This window comes from Pelodiscus sinensis, chromosome 13 (genome assembly GCF_049634645.1).
Source record: "Pelodiscus sinensis isolate JC-2024 chromosome 13, ASM4963464v1, whole genome shotgun sequence".
In the NCBI taxonomy this organism is placed as follows: Eukaryota; Metazoa; Chordata; order Testudines; family Trionychidae; genus Pelodiscus; species Pelodiscus sinensis.
Genome location: NC_134723.1, coordinates 34,863,051 through 34,886,470, shown reverse-complemented (window position 1 = coordinate 34,886,470; position 23,420 = coordinate 34,863,051). Strand labels below are relative to the sequence as shown.

The following is a 23,420-nucleotide window of genomic DNA, read 5'->3' as shown; positions in this document are numbered from 1 at the left end:
TGCCCGTCAATGTGAAATAAGCTATTTGCATATATATTTGCATGTATATGCAACCACACTTAAGTTGCAGCCCTCCGCATGTGCTCTGAGTATCAGCGTATCCCCTGGGGCTTCCAAAGTTGAGTAGCCCTGACCTACATCTTTAGGTTCAGTTCCACTGACATGAAATAGCTTCTAGTCATAGCACAAGGATCCTGTGCAATGACCAATATTAACTCAGTGTACTCAGGGCAATCTTTAAATACTCCAGCATTTCTGCAGCATGTGAACTAGATGTACATCTTTTAAAATGTATTGAATCATGACCTATGTGACAGTATATGGGTGGTTCATGATAAATACTGTGTTACTTACAAAAGTTTAAATTAGCAGTAATACAGATTTCTGTTGCAGAATGAAGAAAAGTCTGCTAATGAAGCTGAGGAGGATGAGGATGCTGAAGAGGAAGGAGAGCTGTGCTTTGAAAAAGCGCATCAACCAGGTATGCAATGTTTGGTTAAATGAGGTCCAAAATAGTTAAAATTCTTAAACACTAAAACAGAGTGGTCGTTTGCTTAGTGGGATCTGGATTCCCTAATAAATGGAGTTGGTGGTTTCACGTATCCTCTGACAAAGCTTTTCAACAGTTGGAAATATTTATTGCAAGTTAATTCTCATGATTTGAGACTACCACTCCTACAATAGCCATAGCCGTGGTATGCATTAAATGAGAATAGATTATTTCATAGTGCAGAAGCTAGGCAAAATTGTTAACTAAAAGAAATGTATCATCTGAGATGACTCTGCTATCGTAATATAGGCTGCCCTCACTATAAATCCAAGATATGTTCCAAAAAACTTGGACTTACAGCGAAACAACTTAAAGCGAGGAATTTTTTTCCTGCGACTGACTTATAGTTGCACAAACCATGGGGTCCCACCCCACACACACACACACAATTTAAGAGCAGGGAATGGGAGGACTTGACGCTTATAGGAACTGATGTGTTGACAACTTTAGTGCAAAACGGATGTATACCAGGGCCACTTATGGTGGGGACGCAGTGTAACATTTACGATTTTTTTTAGCACTTCTAAAATAAATATATTTTTCCGTATCATTATAGTCAGTATCTCATTAGACATGTTGATGTTATGAGATTATATGTGCAGGACGTTCCAGCTAGGAGAGACCAGTTAGGCATTTATTTGTGTGTTGTTTATTTGGAATAGCAACCCTAATGTATTGCAGTGCTCTTTCTTTCAGAAAAGATAAATGGTGTTAACCTTTCTCAAGAAGTGAAGGTGCAGACAGAATGTAGTTCTGAGTTTGCATGTGGTTTGACTTCTAAAGAATCTTCAGTGCAAGATATGTCAAATATGGAGGCAGATGAAGTACTTGCGAATGGAGACGAGCAAGACGTTCATCAGAGGAAGAATAATGGGGAGTCTTTGCATGTTACACAACTGATGGGTTACAGGTGAGCCTGTGTGGTAGTGTCCTAAGTAAAGGTTGCAGCTGATCATAATTTATGCAAAAAATTAAATATTCTTCATATAGAGAGTTTGTGTTCAGTAATGATCATAGGTTGCAAAAAATTTTGAGACTGTCTGGTTTTATGGTAGTTGTCAGGAAACACCTGATGTTTATTCTAGGCAAGACTTGAAGTTAGTGTCCAAAAATGAGAGATGCCACTGTAAATATAAAAAACAATGTAATGTTCTAAAATACAATACAGATTATTATTCCGTCTTGTATAATTATACATTATTGTATTTTGGAGCTGATTGTGATTCATCTCAATCTAATGTAAGTTTTGATTGACACTAATGAAGTCAGTGGAGATATCTCACTGTAAATCTGGTAACAGTGGTGGTAAGTGGACTGCGAGGTGTTGACATACAAATAGAAACATGCCTAAGTCGCTTGTAAACAAAGCAACAACCTGAACAGTTTTCCCTGAGGTTGGATGTCAATTTTGTTACTAAATCCCACAGTGAAATAATAGAGAGAATGTAGTGTGTCTACAGTAGGGACGTGAAGGACTACTCGCTTTCTCCCCTTCCTTTCCCCCCTCTCCTACCTGGTTGCCTCTATGGGAAAGAGGTGGGGGTACTTCAAAGCAATAGTGCCGTGTGGAGTCTGGGGCTGGATCCCAGGCTACACAAGGTGCTGCCACTTTGAAATGCTGTGAGCAGCCCCAGGGCCACTAGGTTGTCCCCAGGCTGCACGCGGCATTTTAAAGTGGCAGCACCACACGGAGCACAGGGTCAGTGGGGAATCCCCAGATGATCCCAGGGTCCATGGGGCGCTGCTGCTTTGAAATGTCACGAGGAGCCTGATGCCGGGCTCCCACGGAGTTTCAAAACAGCAGCGCTACATGGAGCCCGGTGTCAGTGGGGGAGTCCCCAGCTAACGCTGGGTTCCACACTGCGCTTTCACCTTTGAAATGTAGCAACAGCCTTAGGGCGTCCTATTGAATAGTTAATTACTTGATATTTAATATCCAGAGTCTACAGTTTTTTGACACATCCAATTCAGATGAAACAACATTACAAACTCATACTAAAATTCTCACCAAGTGAAGTTTTTAACATCTCACACTTTCATCTCTCTCTCTCTCTTTCTTTAAAAAATAAATAAATAGTTTCCAGTCCTAGGGAAAATTTCCTACAGAATCATAGGCAGTTCTGTTTCCTTGTTGAAATCCTAATGGCGTTTTAGAATTTACACTCTGAAAAGTTTCTGTTCTTGCCATGTGTGTTCAGTTACCTGAATATAAACTCAAAATGTTCCAAAATTAATTTAAACTGATGGTTTAGAATATAACTTTCACAGAGTAGTCTGAGACCCAGTAAATGCATGTGTCTATCAAAAATTAATCAAAAAATGAAGCAGAAACATAGATTATTAAAGCAGGGACATGGATTCTGTGACTTTTTTATACTAATTATGTGGAGTTGTGCTCTTATCTAATGGTTACGGGTGCAGAAATGAGTGAATGGATGTTGGTGCAGATTTTTCTGGTCTGACTCCAATAACAATCACATGACAGATTGGGCAATTTATCCTGAAAAATATTTGTTGGGGAGAGTATGTGGATTTCTAATTGTCTCATCTCTTTTTCTATTGGTAAAAAAGGGTAAGCTGTCCAGCACTCTCAATAAATGTGTGCTCTTTCTCCAGACCTTCAGCAAAAGAAATGGTTATCCAGAACTCAGAAATATTGCACGTTAATGAAGCTGATCATACGATTGAACTTATACAAAATCTCAATGGAAAATCTAATGCATGGACTTTTGAAGAAATTATTGATCTTGGAGTACATGCCAAGTCTACCAAACTAAGTTCAGACAGCATTGCTGCTGATAACTGTAATCAAAACTTGAATGATGTTGCTACGGTTCCCTCTAGTCCAAAATTGGCATTTGAGGACGATGGCACAGTGAATTCCTTGACCAAACCTTTAGAGACTGCCTCAGGTAATGTATGCTGATCTCCCTTTTACCTCCCACTACATTAAAGACACTTTGATGTGTATTTAAAAAAAAGGCACAAAATACTGTAACTGTCTTAGAATCTCGTTCTCTAAATCAGCAAGAGGCTCTCTTACTATTGTACTTATTTCCCTTTCATCAGAGAGGTAACTCATTGATTATTTTTGAAAGGACTTAGTCATTGCAGCAAGTTCACACCTGATGAATGCTCTTCCAAAAGTACAATTCAGTCACCTATGAAGCTATTGTACCTCTCCAAATAACCAGCAACATTTAAAAATTTGTCTATTAAAACACTTCGCCCTGGTCTACACTGGGGGTTATTTCGAAATAACAAGTGGAGCATCCAGACTACCAACCCTGTTGTTTCAAAATAAGGGACTGGTTATTTTGAAATAACTCCTGCTTTCCACAAGGAATAGCACTTACTTCACAATAGTTATTTCAAAATAATAGTAGTGTGGACACTCCACTTCTGCTATTTTGAAATAAACTACTCCCCAGAATCATTCAAAGTAATTACTCCCCAGTGCTTCCTGAGGCTCTTAATCAAGGTAGCACATCCACATTAAGGGAGCCTGCTCAGACTAATTTCGAGGCTGGAATAGTGTGTCCACACTACAGGGAAAATAGTTATTTCAGGAGTTATTTCGAAACAATTTTCTAGTGTAGACATGCCCTTAATGAGCTGGACCTCTGAGGTTTGCCCTTTTACTTAAGTATATTCTTGTACTTTTCAGGGGCTGAGCTGTTTGGAGTCTTAAAATGACTTCTTTGAAATCTATAAGGCTGCTAGCTACTTGGCACTTATTGAAGAACATAATATAAACTTTAAAAATGATATTGCAGAATATAAAAAAATATTTTTTTATGTTTTTGAACTTGACTAGATTTGACAACAGACATACTCTTGGTGCTAGTGCTGAATGAAAGATGCTGCACTAATATGGGAATGCTGCACTAATATGGGAATAAAATGAACAGGTGTCTGTTCTAGAACAAATTATTATTTAATATTGTGCACTTGCTGCGTTTCATTTAAAAATAGCCTCCTATGCCTGTGACGTAGATGCTTTGCTGATTTTTACCAATGAGTGGACAGAAGTTGAGACCTGTCCAGAGTCACACTGTGAATTAGTGATTAGAAGTGGGGAAAGAACCCAAGAGTCCTGACTACCAAGTCCTCTTCTCTCAGCACTGGACAGTAAGCAGTAGGGGAGAAGTGTTGTGCTTTGCTCATAAGGAACTGTGATTTCTTCCTGGTAAACTCAGTACAGAATGCGTTAATTTTTAACAGCTGTTAGAGATCATAATGTTGAGAACAATAGATCAAAACCAGTGTTTCATCCTAAACAGAGCTCCTGAGATTATGGAAACAAAATTGGAATTGTGCAACGAGGTTCACAAAAAACAGATGAGAGTCTACAGACATCAGGCCTGAGTGTGAAGGGAGTCGGGGGGGAGGGAGAGGAAAGAATTACCAGCCTAATAGAAGTAATGTGTGTTATCACAGATCATTTGTAGTTATCCATGCCAGTGACTAATCATTATGGTGGTTGGTCAGAGACTAGAGTGAAACTAGCTGGTATAGGACATAAGCTTCCCCCCTCCCCCCACACACACACGCACATTAGAAGTTAGGGTCTCCAGCACACCAGTTTGAAAACAAGAGATTTCCACCCACCTGCCAAGGACTCTTGTGAACAATCCTAAATGGAAAAGTTGTGCAGTGGAAATGGGATGGTTACATTTCCCATGTCATCTCTTCAGCCATAGCATGTGTATCTGCCTTTAACTTTCCCAAACTCCTGACAGCTGTCTACTCTGTCTTGTTCCCACAGGAGAGATGTCCATGTTTGTGTGTGTTATATGTACTTGTTACTTATTATGCCTTTGCAGGGTGCACCCTTGTTAAACACTTAGGTGAGAGTCAAAGATTGTGACTGGGCTGTGAAATGGAGTAAAAGGGCTTGGGCTTGCGCTTGCTATGGTCCTTCCAAATTGCAGTTAATAACTAGTGATATTAAACAAAAGATGAGTATATTTAATTAGAGAAATCATAGTTGCTGGGCTGCTTTTTGGGCCTCATCCAGCTAGATATGATTTCAAGGTAGTAGGATTTAGCAGATATATACATAATTTTACAAACTGATATCAGGAAAAAATTTACTGAGTTTATTATATTTGATTGGGTAAGTGCAAGTATGTACACTAACCAGCTGTTATCCTGAAACAGAAACTGTTGATCTGCCAGTTAGTGAAATAGATAAGCTACAAGTCTGCTGCTAGCTAGGTTAAATGTGGCCCCTGACACAGACTGCAGATGTACGTGGCATCTTGTATACTGCTCATACAGCACCGCAAGTAGGGTTGCCAGGTGTCCGGTTTTGAACTGGACAGTCCAGTATTTGAGCTTTCTGTTTGGGGGAAAATTTGAGGAAAATATAAATGTCCAGTATTTTCTACATAAGATGTAATGTCAAGTGTGTTCAGTATTTTTGTTGAAACCATCTGGCAACCCTAACTGCATGAGAACATTAACTGCTTCTTCTTTGTTCTTTGGACAGAACTGTGAACACTAGAGTCCTGGAAATAACCTGATTGCACTTCAGTAATCCAGTGTTTTATCAAGTACCGAAAGCCTTGTTTTGAGAAGCTGCTTGTTAACCTTTACCTGTCTTCAAGCTTGCAAAAAAGACCAGCAGGGAAGGGACAATAAACGTCTAAATTTGCACCTTGGAAACTTTCAGGAAGACTTCCTTGCTGCTGTTCCTTTTCCATTTGTTTAGCAGACTATTGGACAAGCTTTGCTTGTGAAATATTACTTTCTCTTTTTACAAAATCTCCACTAACCTGTCTCCAGGTCCTCATATTTTCATGTTAGTGCGATGTACCGTCCCTGTGTGCAATTGGAAATGTACCAGCTGACCACTGGCAAATATTTTTGCATATTTATGAAGTGGCAGTTGGCAAATTTAAAATAATGTTATGCATTCTGTGCATATTAAAACCATATCCCATTTGTGTTATTTTCCTATGATATCTTTGTACAGTTGATGATACTAATAGGATATTTAAGAAAAGCTAAATTGCTCACTTATGTCTTTGATCCAACACTGGGTTAAGAAACAGTTTTGGATTATTTCTAATACGAAAATATAGGTAGTCAAAATACAGTATTGTACAATCATTAATACATTTTAATGTTACTGGAGCGTCCCAAAATTTTACAATATGTGAGTATGTATGCACTAATATACTGCGAAAATGTTGAGTACCTAAACATGTTTGTTATAGTGCAGTTTAACATTTGTCATGCTTTTTAAAATGTTTTCATTGGAATGACATATTTAAGTTTATCTACACTCATGTAAGTATTATGTTGTTGTGTACATAACAGTATTAGGCCATTTCAGTCATGGTCTTTGTTCATGTTAATTATTCTACAAGTTCCTGTGCTAGCTTCATAACAATGACTGCAGATAGCATATATGTTCCCTTGCCTGAAGGCTGCATAAAGTAATTTAATCTATAGTTACTTGCTTTTTACAGCATGAAGAGATGAACGGAGTATCTTTTGCAAATGGCTGCTACAAAAAGTGTAAGTGCAGTCCTGTTCTTATGCCCATCTGTAAGAGAGTTTACTGTATAAGTGGTTTCTTTAAAGAATTGTTTTCTCAAACCCTGATTAAATCTCTTAGCTGACACTTCAGTAACAATAATCTGAATGCAGCTGCATTTTCAATATTTAATTGCAAATGTTTTTGCTGGAACTAAACATATTCCTTTTCTGACACCATAGTTAAAACAAGAAACTCTCCTCCTTCCTTTTTTCTCAACCCCTTGCTATTCCAGGTATAGTAGAACTGTTTTAGACTTAGAGCAGTGCCTTAGGTAAGAGAGAAAAATGTATTTTTGTATAATAGCTGTTTCTGGCAGAGACAATCATTCTAACAAACAAGATGCTGATATTTTTTTCTGTGCAGATGTAATTTGTTGAATGCTCTGTTACAGCTGTATGTAAATATATGTGCACAGTTAAATAAACTTTGCAGTTGAACAATGCACTGGGTTTTTGCAATATTGAACATTACTTTACTAGGGCTCTCAAAGCTTTTCCTCCACTGCTTTGCTTGGAAATGCAGTAAAATGTTGACCAAAACAATCACTTTAATATGCAATAGACTCCATAAACTAATTGCTGCTTTTAAAATAAAATGTGATTGGATAGACTCTTATTTGAATTGTGGTAGTCTTAGTGGCTCCTGTTGGACAAGGTGATATATAAGCATTACTGGACAATACATCTTGCTCTTCCAAATGGCAGTTTCCAGTGAATTTAGGTGCTGAGACACAGGAAGCAGACAGACTTGCCGGGGCCCCTGGGCAAGGTGGGGCAGCTCTGCACTCCTGGAAGGGGCAGAGCCTTAGGCAAAAGGGGCAGGACCAGGGCAGCATACCCTCAGAGCGGCCTGGACTGTGCTACCCCACTCACCCCAGTTGCAGCAATGGGGCTCTGCAGTGTGCCCCACAGGACTGCGGCAGAGATTTAAAGGACCAAGCACTGCTGTCTTGAGCCCCAGACCTCTTTCAATCACTTAAGCACTGGCTCAGTTCCCCGCTCCTCCACTCCCATTGGTAGGCCTGCTGTGAAATTATATGCACTCAATGGTTCCTTTTTTTTTATTATTATTTCATTAGAGCCACGGGCTTCAATTTATTGTGTACTCTGATCTAAATAGGCTTCTAATCCTGATACCTTTTTAGTAAATTAGTTATAGTTGTCATCTACTCCATAAGGCAGGGGTCCCCAAACTGTATGTGAGGGAGATGGTGTGGCAGGGTTCCCCCTCCCACCCCGAGCTGTGGCCCTAGTCTCTGTCTCCTTACCCCTGTGTGTGTCCCCTCACTCCCAGCCATAGCTTGGGGAGGAAGGGGGCAAATAGAAGTGAGGGTAGTATGAAGTAAAGTTTGGGGATCACTGCCATAAGAGAGAGGCAAAGAACTTGCCAAAGTGACTTAGGTCTAGTTAGTATTGTTGTTTCTTCAATAGTCTATAGAAATTCTTAAGGATGGTTGGAAGATGTAATCCCCTAATGCTAATTTTATTTTCATGTGTTTCCTGTTAACGCACTCAAATGTGTGTTTTACATAAATCAATAGGGAAAAGTTGGAACTGAGTATTTTTTTCCTTGATTTCAGGGTTCTTGTGACTTAAAATAGCTCCAGCCATTAATGCTATTGCAATGTAGAATTAACACATACAAGATGATAGTCCTGCCATTAAGTGTTTCTGCAAATTTAAATAGAAACCACCAACAATGATAGACTAGAAATTTCATAGGTAGGTAATTGTCAGCAACCCCTTTGCCCTAAACTGTTACTAGTCTGATTATCTGAAGTCCATTTATCATTACCTGGATGAATAATGGCCTCTTACAAGTTAACATAAGCTTAATTACCCAGAGGAAATTACTTCCTTTAATGAAATGCCAGACCACAAGCTTTGGAAAGGATATGTTGGTACTTTGGTACTATTAAACTTGACACTTTCCTTTGCCCAAGGATAAATCCTATCACAAAAATCCATGTTTATTAAAGATTAGTCAGTTTATAGTACAACGTAACTTCTTTATTAGGCTGTTAAATTCTGGCCTCTAAATGTGGTAAGATCGGAGTTATGATAAAAGATGTTCAGTGAGCCTTATCACGGCTATGATATTGGAAAAAGGGTCAAGAAATTGAGTACGTCAGGGCCACACGTTTCTTATTTTGTTCAAAGATCAAAATGTGCTGTAAAATGGCTTACTCTAACGTCCAAATGTTTTGCGAGTGTATGAAGAAACTGTGTGCTCCTACAACTGTCCAGTTTTTTCTCAGAATTCCAAAAAGAGAGAGCAGTCCACTTAATGTGTTCTTTAAAAATGCAGCTCCACTTGCAACAGAAACCAGTTTTTAAAAAAATTGCTTATATGCTATATAGCCTTGGTGCCCTGAGATTCCATTGAGGAAGGCTGGGTTTATTACCTTGCCTCTGCTAACACTGATTCGTTGCCCAATAAAGGGCAATGGTTTGAACTTTGAATAAGGTCCTGAGGCAGAGCATAGTCAGAGAATAACAAAGGAGTATTTTGGAATCTAGTCACCCTATCCCTGTGTGTTCAAGGCACTGCTCAGCTTCCCACTGTGGCCCTCATCAAAACATTGTATGTGTTTTATAACTCCTGCTATGCACTGTGCCTGCCCTGAATCACAATGAAAATTCAAGGAGGTAAGATGGCTTAATGTTGCTCAAGCTGCACCATTTTTAAAATAGTTTACATTTGGAAGAGGGATTTCAGATGGGCAGACACCACTTTGAGGTTAATTTTACAGTAACTAAACATTTAAACATGAGGGTGTTAGCGCTCAGTGTTGATTGCAATGGAGGATGGAGCATGTCCCCAAAACAAGTTTATTTTGTGCCTCAATGACATTTATGTGAGTTGACTATTTTTACAGTATAATGGGGGGATCTGAGTGACTTGGGGAGCCACTCCTTGAATTCTTGTTTCCCATGAAAACCAGTGAAGAAACACAAACATCCAGACTTCATGAATCCAAACAAGCATTAATCTAATTTTTATTATATGATCTTAAAATAACTTGTTGACATGGTAGAGGTCTCCTACAATGTTTTTAAAATGCATATACATTCATTATATGTTTGAAAGAATAACTTCTTGAAGATAGTCAGTAAACCAGGTAGGTACAGCATAATTAAAGTAAAAAAGCTGGTAAGCAAAACCCGCTGACAAGCCAATTTAAAATCAGGAGTAGTAAACCTTAAGTTAAAATTGCCATCAATCTGTTTTACCGTTCTCCCTTGCTAAGCTATAGTAGTAAAACATGAACTATACATGATAAACAAAAGCCATACCATATACTTGTTGTAAGTTGCTTTATAGTTTAGTATAAGCAAAGGCAATTAATGTGCAGCTACTAACTGCATGTCTGTGTATAAAGTACTCGTGAATGCATAATTATGAAGCACCATATCTATGATCCTGGGTGTGATCATTGCATCTCCTCACTGCTGGGTTTTTTTTTGGTTTCAGTGAGTGCAAAGATTTGTATGTTCCTTGTCAAAAACTATTTCATTAAGTGTCAAACTTCACCATAAGTTACAAAATCAGCTTTTGTTTTACTCTGTGCTAATAATGCAGAAGAGGCAATGGTTAGATATTTATAGCTATACCTAACGTTCTGGCATCTCAAGCTTTTATCTTAATGGTTGTCCTGAAAGCAACATTAGTTTTACTACTGAGTAAATTGTTACTGCAGAACCTTAACGTCTAAAATCAAACAAGCTGAAATATGGTGGGGCTGGAGGGCTGCCCCCTTCTGTAAAATGGAAAAAGGCAGGGTTTAATATGCATGCTCCTGCTCCTTTAGCAGGCCCTGAAGCAGCAGCTCAGTTATAAGAGCAAGGCTCTGATCCATTTTACAGCAAAGGCTGAAGCTGCTCCTTACAGTCTATGGGGACAGTCAGCACAGTAAATTTGCTCATTATGATAGACAAAGCGCCTGTTAGCCAAAGGACGGGAGCATTTGGTACACTTGAAACAATAGTCATGCCAGGATTGGCCTTCGTGGCTGACTACGGTGGATCCTCTTCCAAACCCTGTTTGGAAAGATACAGAGTTATGACCGACAGTAATTTCTATTCTATTGAAAGCAATCTGATTAACTCATCCTTTGCTAAATTCTATTGACTTGTAGAAAGAATAGAGGTGGTTGGTTGATTTCCTGGAAAGAACAGTGCTGCTGTGCCAGAAAGAAATCCACCAGACTTCATAGCAGGGGCTAGACTGGGTCCCAGATGCTCTGTTCTATCTTGTCTACCTCAGCAAACCATTTCAAACTCTGCTGGTAAAGGACTGGTGAAGACCCCAGCAGTTGGAATGTGGCTCTTTCGGTGCATTCAGCCCCCTTTAAGTTTCATCTGCACCTCACTCCCCACGTTGTCCTGACAACTTCCACTTTTAACCCTGGCTTGTTTCAAAGTTACAAACACATCAAAAATCCTCTACCCCCAAAAAAAGGAGTTTCCCAGCCCATGTTAGAGCCTGGTTGGACTCGAGGCAAAAATCAGAATCAGATCCTGACTGGCTGCTGCCCCTCCTCCAGCACTGATCACCTGGCTCCGGTTTTGTCAATCCTGCAATGAAAAAAATCCTTTTCCTGCTGTGACATGCCCTCTAAATCAGGTCTTCTCAACCTGTTTACTGAGAGCCCTCTAGCCCCCAACGTGATAATAAAAACTCCACTGCCTATCTGTACCACATGGCAGGTTTTATATATATAAAAGCCCAAGTCAGTATTAAGGGGTAGCAAGCAGGGCACCTGCCTGGGGCCCCATGCCACAGGGACCCCTGCAAAGGTAAGGCTTCGGCCCCATTGAGACAGGCTTTGGCTTTCTGTCCTGGGCCCCAGCAAGGCTAATGCTGGCCCTGCTTGCAGCTCCCCAGGGGGCCTGGACTCCTAGTTGCTCTTTCCAATCCCTCTGTAAAATATTTTTTAATACATGTGCATACATGCCAAATGCTTGATTTAAATGTCAGCAATTAGGGGGCCTCACTTGTGATACCCTCAGCTGACTTAATATTTAATCCACCTTACCAAACTCACGTACCATGATTACCCTGCTAATTGTGGCTGCTGGGAGTTCAGAACCGCATACAATAGAATTGCCACTTAATTGACACATTAATACTCTGGTGCCTCTCCTGTTTATGCCCAAATCTGAAGGCCTCCACCAGCATGAGCCCTGTTGTGCTAGGAGATTTACAATGTATTCAAAACAGTACCTGACCCCATAGAGTTTGCAACTGACCAGACAACAGGTGGATCAGGCAGACAAGCAGGTGCAGTGAGGGAGATGAGAGAACCTAACAGCCTGCCCACTGCGTTCCCAGCATCAGACTGCAGTTTTGCATGTGCTGCATGGGAGAGGAGTTGATGTGGGATTTGGAGGATAAATTGGTGGCTTTAGGAAAATAGATTGGGTTTTTTAGATATATGCACTAGCAAATCATATGTCCCATAAGAATGCTTGGATAGGTCCAAAAACCATTCTCAATTTGGTAGAAATGTAGCCGTGTTAGTCTGGTGTAGCTGAAACAAAATACAGGACTATGTAGCACTTTAAAGACTAACAAGATGGTTTATTAGATTATGAGCTTTCGTGGGCCAGACCCACTTCCTCAGATCAAACCATCTTGTTTAATAAACCATCTTGTTAGTCTTGAAAGTGCTACATAGTCCTGTATTTTATTCTCCATTTGGGTTTTTGAATCACTTCTATACAATGTTTCTATAGGAGTTTTTGGAGTTAAGGAAAACACCAGCTGCTGTCCACTTCACTCCTGTATCAGATTATTCACAAGGAAGCAAGCTCGCGCTCTATTCTGCAGGTCTGGGTTACTAGCTGCTACTTAAAATGGGTTACACTGTGTGCAACAGAACATCACCAAGGAACCAAACTGCATCCACCTATCTGCCTCCTGTTTTCTTACTGTAATTTGTTACATCACTTTTAGCCACAATGAAGTCTACTTGCTGCTTGCTGTTTTAAGCCTATTCTTCAAGTGACTGCCTGAGGGAGGAAGGTGTCAGGGCAAAGAAGTGAGAGAGAGCATGGACAAATCCTTAAGAGGGAACAAGGGCTGGATAAAACAACACTGCCTTTGCTGAGTCTCAGTCTGTACTACTTGACCAACCAACCTGTAATGGGGCTCTTGCAGCCAACACACTTCTTGGCAACAAAGGACTTGTAGCAATCAACGCAGTAGAACTGATCCTCCACAGCTGTGAAGCGCTTCCCACCAATCTGCTTTGAGCAGCCAGTACAGATGAAGCACTCAGAATGCCAAGGCTGCTCCTGGTAAGTGAGTCCTCCAGAAGTTATGGCCTAGGATAGAGACGAACATTATGAGAAGCATTATGCTGTGACCACCAGAGCAAATCACTGCAGGTTAGGGCTCAGAACTGCCGGGGCAAAAGGAGCTTGCTGTGGTTAGGGTGCTTGTGGAGTCGGGCTCCCCTGTCCTCACACAGTGATCTAGAGGATTTTCCCTTATGAGAGATTTTGAGTGAAAGACACAGCACAAAGCTGGTTGAGTTTCTCTGTGCTGAACTCTGATTGGCCAGGAGCTCCTAGGAAAATGTCTCAGCTGTTAAGTGTTACAAATATTTTACAGCCTTGGTTGTTCACAATATAAATGCAAACAACATCTGTCAACTTTCCAGCAGTGGAAGTGAGGGTGGTGTTTGCTTTGCTGTGTGTGTTACTTAGGGAAGCTTTCCTTTAGATAAAGGAGTCAAGATACTAAGTCTGAATCTCTTTGTTTAAATACTGGCATCTGGAAAAACATTGAGGCTGAGTCTAGATTGGCATGATTTTCTGGAAATGCTTTTAACGGAAAAGTTTTCCGTTAAAAGCATTTTCAGAACAGAGCATCTAGATTGGCATGGACGCTTTTCTGCAAAAGCCCCGATCGCCATTTTCGCGATTGGGGCTTTTTTGCAGAAAACAAATCTGAGCTGTCTACACTGACCCGGACTTTTGCCTGAAAGGGAGCAGAGTAGTATTTCCGCAAGAAGCACTGATTTCTTACAGTAGGAAGTCAGTGCTTTTGCAGAAATTCAAGTGGCCAGTGTAGACAGCTGGCAAGTTTTTCCAGAAAAGCGGCTGATTTTCCGGAAAAACTGGCCAGTCTAGAGACAGCCTGAGTGTCATGCTACTGCTAGGACAACTGCAGTGAAATCTTGGCTCAAGTGCGTGATGTTCTCCCTTAAAAAGAAATGGTTCGGGTAAGTCCAGCTTGTTCTCCTGCTCCTCTGCTCAACTCAATGCTCCTATAGGCAAGGGGAAATCCAAGAACTTCCCAATCCAACAACTGCCCAGTGACTTACTTTCTTGCACTTAAAACACAGCTTGGCAAACTTATCTTCATGGCAAGAGACACAGAAGATCTCGTCTCCTTTGGGGAAGAAGCTGCCAGTTCCTATCACTTGCTTGCACTGACTGCATGTGAAACATTCCTTATGCCAATGTGACTTCTTGTATTCAACATTTTGGTCACCTGCAACAGAAAGCAACAGGTTACGGGTACAGGAATTTGTTCAGCCCATGTAGGTCGCTATAAATGCTTCCAGGGCCATGGCTGCATAAACACTCATGCAGATAACTGAAGGTTGGAAATCACTGGCAGGGATGGATAATAAGAAAATGTCATATTGCTGCTATATAAATCCATAGTATACCCACATCTTGAATACTGCATGCAAACGTGGACACCCAATCTCAAAAAAGATACATAGGAATTAAAAAAGGTTCAGAAAATGGCAACAAAAATTAGGGGTATGGAACAGCTTCTGTATGAGGTGAGATTACTAAAATTAACTTTTCAGCCTAGAAAAGAGATGACTTAAGGGGCAATATGATAGAGGTCTCTAAAATCATGAGGGTGTGGAAAAAATAAATACTGAAGTGTTATTCATCACTACGGTTTAGGGATCACCAAATTCAATTAACAGGCAGCAGGTTTGAAACAAAAGGAAGTATTTCTTCACACAACACCGTCAACCTGAGGCATTCTACACCAGAGGATGTGAAGGCCAAGACTATAACAGGGTTTGGAAAAGAACTACAAAAATCATGGTGGATGTGTCCAAATGGCTATTAGCCAGGATGGGTAGGAATGGTGACCCCCAGCCTCTGTCTGTCAGAAACTGGGAATGGGCAGCAGGGGAGGGATCACTTGATGATTCCCTGTTCTGTTCATTTCCTCTGGGGCCCCTGGCATTGGCCACTGCCAGAAGTCAGGATCCTGGGCTAGCTGGATCTTTGGTCTGACTAAGTATGACCATTCTTATGTCCTAACAATCCCCTGTAAGAGCCCTGGTGAGTTTGTCCTGGCCACGTCCTGTTGGAGCACAGCTGCAAAATGCCAACCTTATTAAAATAAAGCTGAGGCCCGTACAAGGCCAGTAGTGCTTGGGCTCCACTGAATCCCCTGGTTTTCCAAAGTACCCAGCCATGCCCACTGGAACATTTATGGCCAGGAAGGTTCAGCATGGACCAGGCTGAGCTCTTTTGAAAATGTGGTTCTGCTGCCTAGATGGAAGCTGAGCACTTTTCAAAATCCTGGCTCTGCTCTCTGTTGTTTTTAAGAGACCAGGATTAAAAACCAAGTGCTGGTGTAAAATGTAAGTGCAAGGAGGTGGAGATAAAGGCAAATCACAGGAAAAATGTAAAGATAGAACCAGCTAAGCAAGTGTCAGTCACCCAGGCCCTTGCATAACTCCTGACAGTGGAGTTAGGCCCAGTTCTCTGTGTTCTCAGGTCCCTCTTCTTCCTGAGTAAGCCAGGCTGGTGCATGCCCATTACCTGCTGCCTTCCAGGGCTTGGTTGTTTTTAGTGGATGGGACCCTTCCCCCACAAGTCAGTGAGTCAGATACAGTGACCAGCTAACAAGTATGAAAAATGGGGATGGCAGGTGAGGGTAACAGATGCCTGGGTAAGAGAGAGCCCCGAATATCAGGGCTGACTATAACAATCAGGCCATCTCACCCTAGATTTGGACCCCACACACCGAGCTAGGTAACCAGCAGCAGTACCTGCAATAATAGCTTTGAAGCAACCTTTGCATTTGTTTGCACCCTCAGCAGCACCACAGTTGCTGCACCAAACTTTATTGTTCTCCTTTAGCATGAAGGGCTCGTTAACCAGAGACGTGTAGCACTTAAAGCAACGGAAGCAGCTATCATGCCAGTAGCGGTTTTTGAAATGCAGCTCCTAGGAACAAGAAGAACAAAAATGCATCATCGTATAATGCCATTAAACCCCTCCCATCTCCTAAAACACAAATGTTCTAATGACATTACTGTAGCCCCTTGTCACTCCAAATACATTCCTATTTTAGCTGCCAACATATGCAAGTCTGCCATGACAGCCAGCTCTGGGGTGGAGGGCAGCAGCCAAACAGACACCAAACACCAGTGGAAGAACAGGAAGTATTGGTCATGGATGCCAGGATAACTTTAATAGCCATCAGTCTACAGGCTCTTGGCTTTTAAGCTCTTGTTTGAAAGGTCCACATGGAGTAGATTGTACAGTACTTAAATCTATTTCTCTCTTTGAAGCACTGTGTTGAGCCTGGCACACTTTGAAGCTGGGTTCCAGTGAGGGGAGATGTTTCAAACCCAATGCAATGCACCCCAGGGGCATTTGCTCTTGCCAATCTCCATGCAGTTAGAAGGAAACCTGAGGGGAGCTGGGCTTTCACCTTTAACTAGGCCTAACTTACAGAAAAGTATCTGATTTACTGGTGCTGTCTTAAAAAGGCAAGTGGGCAGCTAAGCTTCCTTGCTAACCACGGTTATGCTGGGCAAACCCTAGAAATGCTGCTTCTGGGCAAATTGTGATGTTTTGCCTGGGCTAAAAGTGGGAGTTTTGCCCTTGTTCACCCCACATTTGTGGCTGCCTGGTCGAGGCAGTGACATTTAACCCCTGCCCATCTCACTAGAACTTCGGATTTCACAGAAGACTTTCCCATGTGGCAGCAGAAGTCCAGAGCTGATGGACACATGCTGGATGCATGGTCCATAACTGCTTTTCAAATAAAAATTTTGGGTAACAAGAGGAAAAGTACAGCTGCATGCTGGGTGTGGGGAATGGACTGTGAGCCTGATGTTAACGTGCTAGCCTTTGGTTATCTGTCACCCCCTTCAAAAGTCTGACCCTCTTTCTCCAGGTCCACTCACATTCCATAGCTTCTTTTCCCCCTCCACTTTATCCACAAGGTTGTATCAGGGCTGCCTCACCAACTCTCCTCCCCATGCTGCTCCCTTTATCCGTTCCTAGGTTGGTCTGTTCTTTCAAACCACCCTTTTGCACTCCGAACAGCCTCCCTAGCAGCGTTCCCTGTAACTTGAGCATTTGGGCAGCCACTCAGGAGCGATTCAGGTGCTGCCCAGCTGATGAGCAGAGTGCCCACAGCTGGCAGCATGTGTTTCCACTGGTGGTGCACATGCCTCAGAGCACATAACAAAATTTATTTCATAAATGGATGGAAAAAAAAATTAGTGGGAACCTTGCTCCCAGGTAGCATGCTTCAAGCACTTTCCCTCCTCTCCGGTACTAATCCTCTGAAGGTGTTCCTGTACTGTACAGTGAAGTCTGCATCACCAATGCCTTTCTTCATGCCAATAGCATTAGCCCTATTATGCCACTTTCCTTCCTCCCCATTCTTTCTCACTTTTTAAAATAAAATGAGGGCAATCAAACCACCCAGTGACTGCCGCACACCACAATCCAGTTGGAAGCCACTGGCTACGTCTTTGCAAATGCACTGCCCCACTGTACCTTGGCATCAGCCCCAATGGGTTTCTTGCACTCGATACAGGTGTTGGCGCAGAATTTTTCAAAGCACTTCACGCAGCAGTGGCGCCCCTCCTTCTGTACATACTTCTTCCCATGCAGCGCGTCACGGCAGTAGTGGCAATCAAAGCGCTCCGACATGGTGCCCACGGTGTAACTACTGGGCCCTGTGGAGGGAAAGGAGGGGGAAGAGGACTCACACAGCCATTTCACCACACATCTGCCACTGCACATGTCTACTTGACAAACCTGGGACAGCAGGACTTGCATTGCCAGGGCAATACCGGCCAGCAAAGCTAAGCCAAGGCTTACGGTGTGATACAACTGCAATTCCACCACCAGCAAAGTCCTTCTAGGGCCCGTTAGTGGCAGGTGGCACAGAGCTGTTCAAATTGGAGACCTGTAAAAACCGACCTAAAAGCACCATATTGTCAGGTATACCCATAGTTTGGAGGCAGCTTCACATGGCAGTGGTACGTGGTTAGGCTTCACTGTGCATTAAAGGGCCTTGCTCATAGCTCACAGCCCCTTTCCACTCCCCCACGATTGTCCGCCTCAGCCTTTTTCAGACAATGCACGGTCAGTCTTATGCTGCACCTATGGCATTACACTCAACAGATACTTAAAACAACCCCCCCCACCACCACTACCACCACCATTGCTAATGCACCCACCAGCATGAGTGAAAGGTGCTGGGCCCAGCAGTCACACAATGGGCCCAGGCAGACACAGCTGTAGTAGCTAATGGAAAATGTTAGTTATGTGCCACCAGCAATGCTTCTGCACTAGCGCCTGCATCTGCACAGGACGCTGCCTACTCACAGATGCCTCTCTCTTCTCACTGCCCGGCCCTTGCGTGGCCCTTTGTTTCACTGACCGTATTGGCCTCCCTGGCAAGTCTGTAAATTGTGTAGAGGCGATGGGGCCATGGTGAGGGCATGAGCCCCAGGAACGTCTCTCTCTCTCACACACACACCTCAGTCAGCGCACGCTTTGGTCACATCAGCTACAGGGATGTTGAGGGGACATTTGCACTTTTACCCTTTACTGCCACCAGAGGGCATCGCATCCCCGCACAGGAAACGTGCTGCTTCTACGGCCCTGCTCTAAGGCGAGGCAGGGGCAGCAAACTAATTCAATACCAGAGCCAAAAGAGAGGCCAAGAGGAGGCTTGTTCTTGCGATAGGGAATGTGAGCCCGGGGGGGTTGTACAACAGATGGGTCTAGTTGATATGCACTGAGCCACTGACATGCCCTTCCCCCCCCACCCCCAGTTAATGATGGACTTGCACCCAGAAGTGGATTACAATTTCCTGAGCCGTGGGACAGAGCAAGGGGGGGAAGGGAGATTATCTGGCCCCCATTCCACCTACAGCCCTCACCTACAGCTCCACCCCTTCCCCAGGAGCTCATCCCTGTGCCCCCCCCCCCCACGGTTTCCCCCTTATGCCCAGCCTCACATCCTGTTTGCTCACTGCTGCACCCTCCCATTCACTGAGGCCCCAAGAGTAGAGAAGTTCTGGACCCATGCCACAGGCTGCAGCAGGGACCTGGGTGCTGTGGTTTCCCCTATTACCCCCAATACTTCTGCAGGGGACCAGGATTGGGGCACTGGGGGCTTCCTCTGCCAGAGATGGGTTTGGGGACTAGCTAGGAGTTTTCCCCTTCCCCAGGCAGAACTGCCCTGCACCTTCTGCTGGGTTGGGGGACTGCTGGGGTAGCTTCCCCATCCCATGGCTTCTGCTGGGGACAGGGTGAGGGGTGGAGGCCGCTGCAGGGGGCCTCCCCTGTCTCACAGCTTCTGCTAGGGATGGAGTTGGGGGGGCACTCTGTAGGAGCTTCCCCCCCCCCCAAGCTCAGTGGCTAATCCAACTTCTTACAGCAGACTCTACAGTTTAAACGTCAGTTTAATATTTGAGCTTTATTGGGGGGGGGGGGGGACGACAGAGTGTGGAGATACATTTAAGCCAATAAAAGAAAGGTAACACCAGCTTTGCCTGGCTGGCAGTCCTTGCATACAAGAGGACATCACTCACAGTAATCTGAACAGCCACAGATTGCGTACCACAAATTGTACCTGGAACTGAAGAATTAAAGGGGGTCGTCCCACTTTAACAGTGAGAGAAATAAAACCTTGTTCAACCTCCCCAGTCTACATTTTATATCATCCACCAGGAGCTGGATGAGATGTGGGGAAGATGGGAATGGCCTGGCACTAAGACACAGGAGCTGGAGTCAGGCAAGCAGAGTCAATTCCATGGGTGCCATACGGAGGCTGAAAGGCCTGTCATTGCAATGAACATGCAGCATAATGTAATGATACTTAAGCACCTTACAGGCTAATTAATTCCTGCTTACAAAAGCAGGCTTGGATGAAAGGTGGCACGGAAGCACCAAACATATGCATGCAGAAAAATAATGAACATCCAAGCAAAACAGAGAATTTAAAGCTTTCGTATGATTACAGCCTGCAGCTGCACTGTCAGGGACTTCTGTGCTGGGTACAAGCATATGTTTTCAACAGCAGCCACACTGGTCTTAGGTTTAACATTGAAAAAAAAACCTGAGAGAAATTCCCTAAATTAAAGCAAACGTTACTCTGCTAACATGTGACTACTGCCTAGCTTTAGAGGAATCCAGCAATAGAAATCTGGCTGCTAGCTAATACTTTGGGCCTGGCTGCAGCCTTTGAGGAAGCAGATGTGATGCTCTCAAGACACTGTAGGGCTGTGTCTACACTGGCATGAATTTCCGGAAATGCTTAAAACGGAAAAGCCCTTTTTCCGGAAAAGCGTTTGTGGCCCGTGTAGACGCGCTTTTCCGGAAAAGAGCCCCGATCGCCATTTTCGCGATCGGGGCTTTTTTCTGGAAAAGACTACTGGACTGTCTACACTGGCCCTTTTCCGGAACAGTGTTCCGGAATAAGGACTTATGCCCGAGCGGGAGCAGAATAGTTTTTCCGGAATAGCGGCTGATTTTGTACAGTAGAGCATGGTTGCTTTTCCGGAAATTCAAGGGCCAGTGTAGACAGCTCGCAGCTTATTCTGGAAAAGCAGCTGATTTTCCGGAATAAGTGGCCCAGTGTAGACACAGCCTAGAATTTTCCACTGGAAGTAACATTTGCCAGCTGAGTTGGAATACAGGGATCATCCACCATACACAGCCAACCCTGGCAAGCAGGTCTCTGCTCAATATACCAGCGAGTACTTCTGTACCCAACCTCTTCCTTATCCCTTTCCACACAGAGGACAAGGAAGGTTCCTATCACCATGGTTTATAAGCATCTGCACGGAGTCACAATTCCCTATAGTCACATGTCCAGGGTCAGTAGGGGAGTGTGTGAAAAATCCTCCCAAACAATTCAGTCTCTGGCTGTGGGGATGTGAAACAACCTTTACTAATTTATCCTGACAGGCTGCTGCCCTCAATTATACTCAGCTGCATTTTGTTCAGTTTACTGTAATGAAAGTGTGAGGTAAACAAGCTCTTTCCTCCCTGGTCAGAGACATGAAACTGAGTCCTGTCAACAGAAACCGCCAAGAGGGAATTCAGTTAATGGCTCTGGCTAACCCCAAAGCAGGGGGTGGCAGGAAACCAGCATTAGATTAGACAACATCAATGGTCAGTGCTTCCTGTTGTTGTTGACTACTGAAGTCTGTTCTCTCTGCCTCACTTCGGAGCTTGCGCTTCAGCTTCCCACATCCTGGTTTTTTCAGGGGCCATGAAGAGCATATTACTGAAGGAGAAACACAGAGAGGGAAAAACACTGTGCCCACGCCCTTGGCACAGTATTCGCAATGGGGCTCCAGCAGCCCTTTGGCAGTAAGGTCAGGCCCAGGGTTAGGCCGCCAGTCTGGGACTCTAGTGCCAGGCCCGGCTCAGACACAGCCTCTCTGCTTGACCTTGGGAAGTGCCCATCTCGCTCGGCTTTGTTCCCCATCGGTACCGAAGGGGGGCAGCACTGCCCTGCCTCACGGGGCCATTACACCAGAAGGACAAACAGACCAAGGATTGTGAGGTGCTTAGACAGTATGGAAGTGGGGTAGACAGAGTGAGGACCTTTCTAGTCGTCCTGTGTCAAACAGAGCGGTGTCCCTTCTGGGTGGGAGTCACTAGTGAAGACCGTCAGCACCTCTGGGAGAGAAGTACACGTTCCAATCTCAATAAAGGCCCAGCCACCTGCCTCGTCTCAAAGAACAACAGCAAGGGGGAGGGGGATTTCTGCAAAACACCCATCTCTAGCTGCCTTTCCTAGCTACAGCCACTGCAGCAGCCTACATCCCACGTGGAACGGAGGCGCTGCCTGCAGCCGGACCGAGGGTCACTAAGGAACAACCTCTCGGCAACGAAGGGCAGCCAGAGCTGCTCTCACTGCTTGAGCTTGCTGCAGAGTTTCACACAGCCATGGTACTGCTGGCTGGCACAGTCCAAGGGACAGGGCATCGGGGTGGTGCTTAGGACACCCGCGTTCTGGGCCTGGTTCTGACAATGCTTTGCTGCGTGACGTCAGGCAAGTCACTTCTCCTCTGTGCCTGGGTCCCCTCCTGTCATCTGTCTGGCAAGAGTTTTTGTGGGGCACCGGGGGCACACAGGCTCCAGCTAGTGCAAAATGGGGCTGCTGGCCTCCTCCATGGGGAAAGCCCCCAGAGCACATTACCCTCATGCTGCGACCCTTCCAGTGCTGGCTGGCACTTTCTCGGAGCTCACAGCCAGGATGTCAGTCACTGCAGCTCCATCCATGCCCCTAGAACAACATCTCTTTCCAAGACCCCAGGAGACACATGAGAAGCCGTGTTCTGGACAGTCAGGGCTGCAGGGGCAGCCCCTGACTATAAGCTCCCAGAGGATGCTGGACTGATTCAGCATCCGAGCAAAGTTTTGGGCCCATGACAAAAGCTTTTCTTTGCGGAAGCTTGCCCACCACCCCAGAAAGCCAGCAGGAGGGAAAAGAGAAATGATGTCTGCACATCCCAAATGGCACCTCCTGCCATGGGTCAGGTCCTAGAACTAAACTAAGCCCTAACCTGGGAGGCAGAGGGTCAGACACCTTCCTCTGAGCCCCTGGGCCTGGATCAGACGGCCCCCAGGTCTGATCCAGCTGCGGTATTCCTAGGGGCCTTTCGGGGAAGAGAGACTCCATGAAGCCCATTAGGGGGCATTTACATCGCAGCTAGGAAGAAGCCTCCCAGGCCAGGCCTGCAGATTGGTGCTTGCAGGACTTGCATGAGCACATTCAAAATAGCTGAGGCGATGGTACAGCTTGAGCGGCAGCTCTCGGGTTTGGGTAGGGAGCTTGATATCCCAAATGCCAAGGCCAACTCACAATGTCAAGGCAACATCTACAGCGCATGAGCATGACCCCCACTAGCATACCTCTGTGAACCTGGGCAGGGAGACAGGTGCTCATGCAGTGTAGAGATAATCTTCAGGAGAACCCCGCTACACAACTCTACGTTGCCCAGGAAGCCCTTACATACGGGCACCATAGAAACCCGTAAAATGACTGACAGAGAGATTA

At 44.2% G+C, this 23,420-nt stretch overlaps 2 protein-coding genes across 12 annotated transcripts in view; one reads left to right on the top strand and one right to left on the bottom strand.

Annotated features, from left to right (window-relative positions):
* Window positions 1-10,765, top strand: part of MAP7D3 (MAP7 domain containing 3) — a 75,457-nt gene extending 64,692 nt beyond the window's left edge. For 7 of the 8 annotated variants that reach the window (XM_075941034.1, XM_075941029.1, XM_075941030.1 and 4 more), the window contains 4 exons: window positions 394-481; window positions 1,232-1,460; window positions 3,167-3,462; window positions 6,045-10,765. In XM_075941034.1, the coding sequence (XP_075797149.1) occupies window positions 394-481; window positions 1,232-1,460; window positions 3,167-3,462; window positions 6,045-6,052 (621 nt within the window). In that variant the 3' untranslated portion in view covers window positions 6,053-10,765. The remainder of the gene's footprint in view (window positions 1-393; window positions 482-1,231; window positions 1,461-3,166; window positions 3,463-6,044) is intronic. The other variant, XM_075941031.1, reaches the window with a different exon arrangement.
* The window catches only part of FHL1 (four and a half LIM domains 1), a 76,032-nt gene continuing 62,683 nt past the window's right edge, over window positions 10,072-23,420 (bottom strand). For all 4 annotated transcript variants that reach the window (XM_006115436.4, XM_006115435.4, XM_075941038.1 and 1 more), the window contains exons 2-6: window positions 17,888-18,069; window positions 16,141-16,318; window positions 14,434-14,603; window positions 13,243-13,429; window positions 10,072-11,140 (exon numbers count right to left, since the gene is read on the bottom strand). In XM_006115436.4, coding sequence (XP_006115498.1) covers window positions 10,986-11,140; window positions 13,243-13,429; window positions 14,434-14,603; window positions 16,141-16,318; window positions 17,888-18,043 — 846 coding nt within the window. In that variant the 5' untranslated portion in view covers window positions 18,044-18,069 and the 3' untranslated portion in view covers window positions 10,072-10,985. The remainder of the gene's footprint in view (window positions 11,141-13,242; window positions 13,430-14,433; window positions 14,604-16,140; window positions 16,319-17,887; window positions 18,070-23,420) is intronic.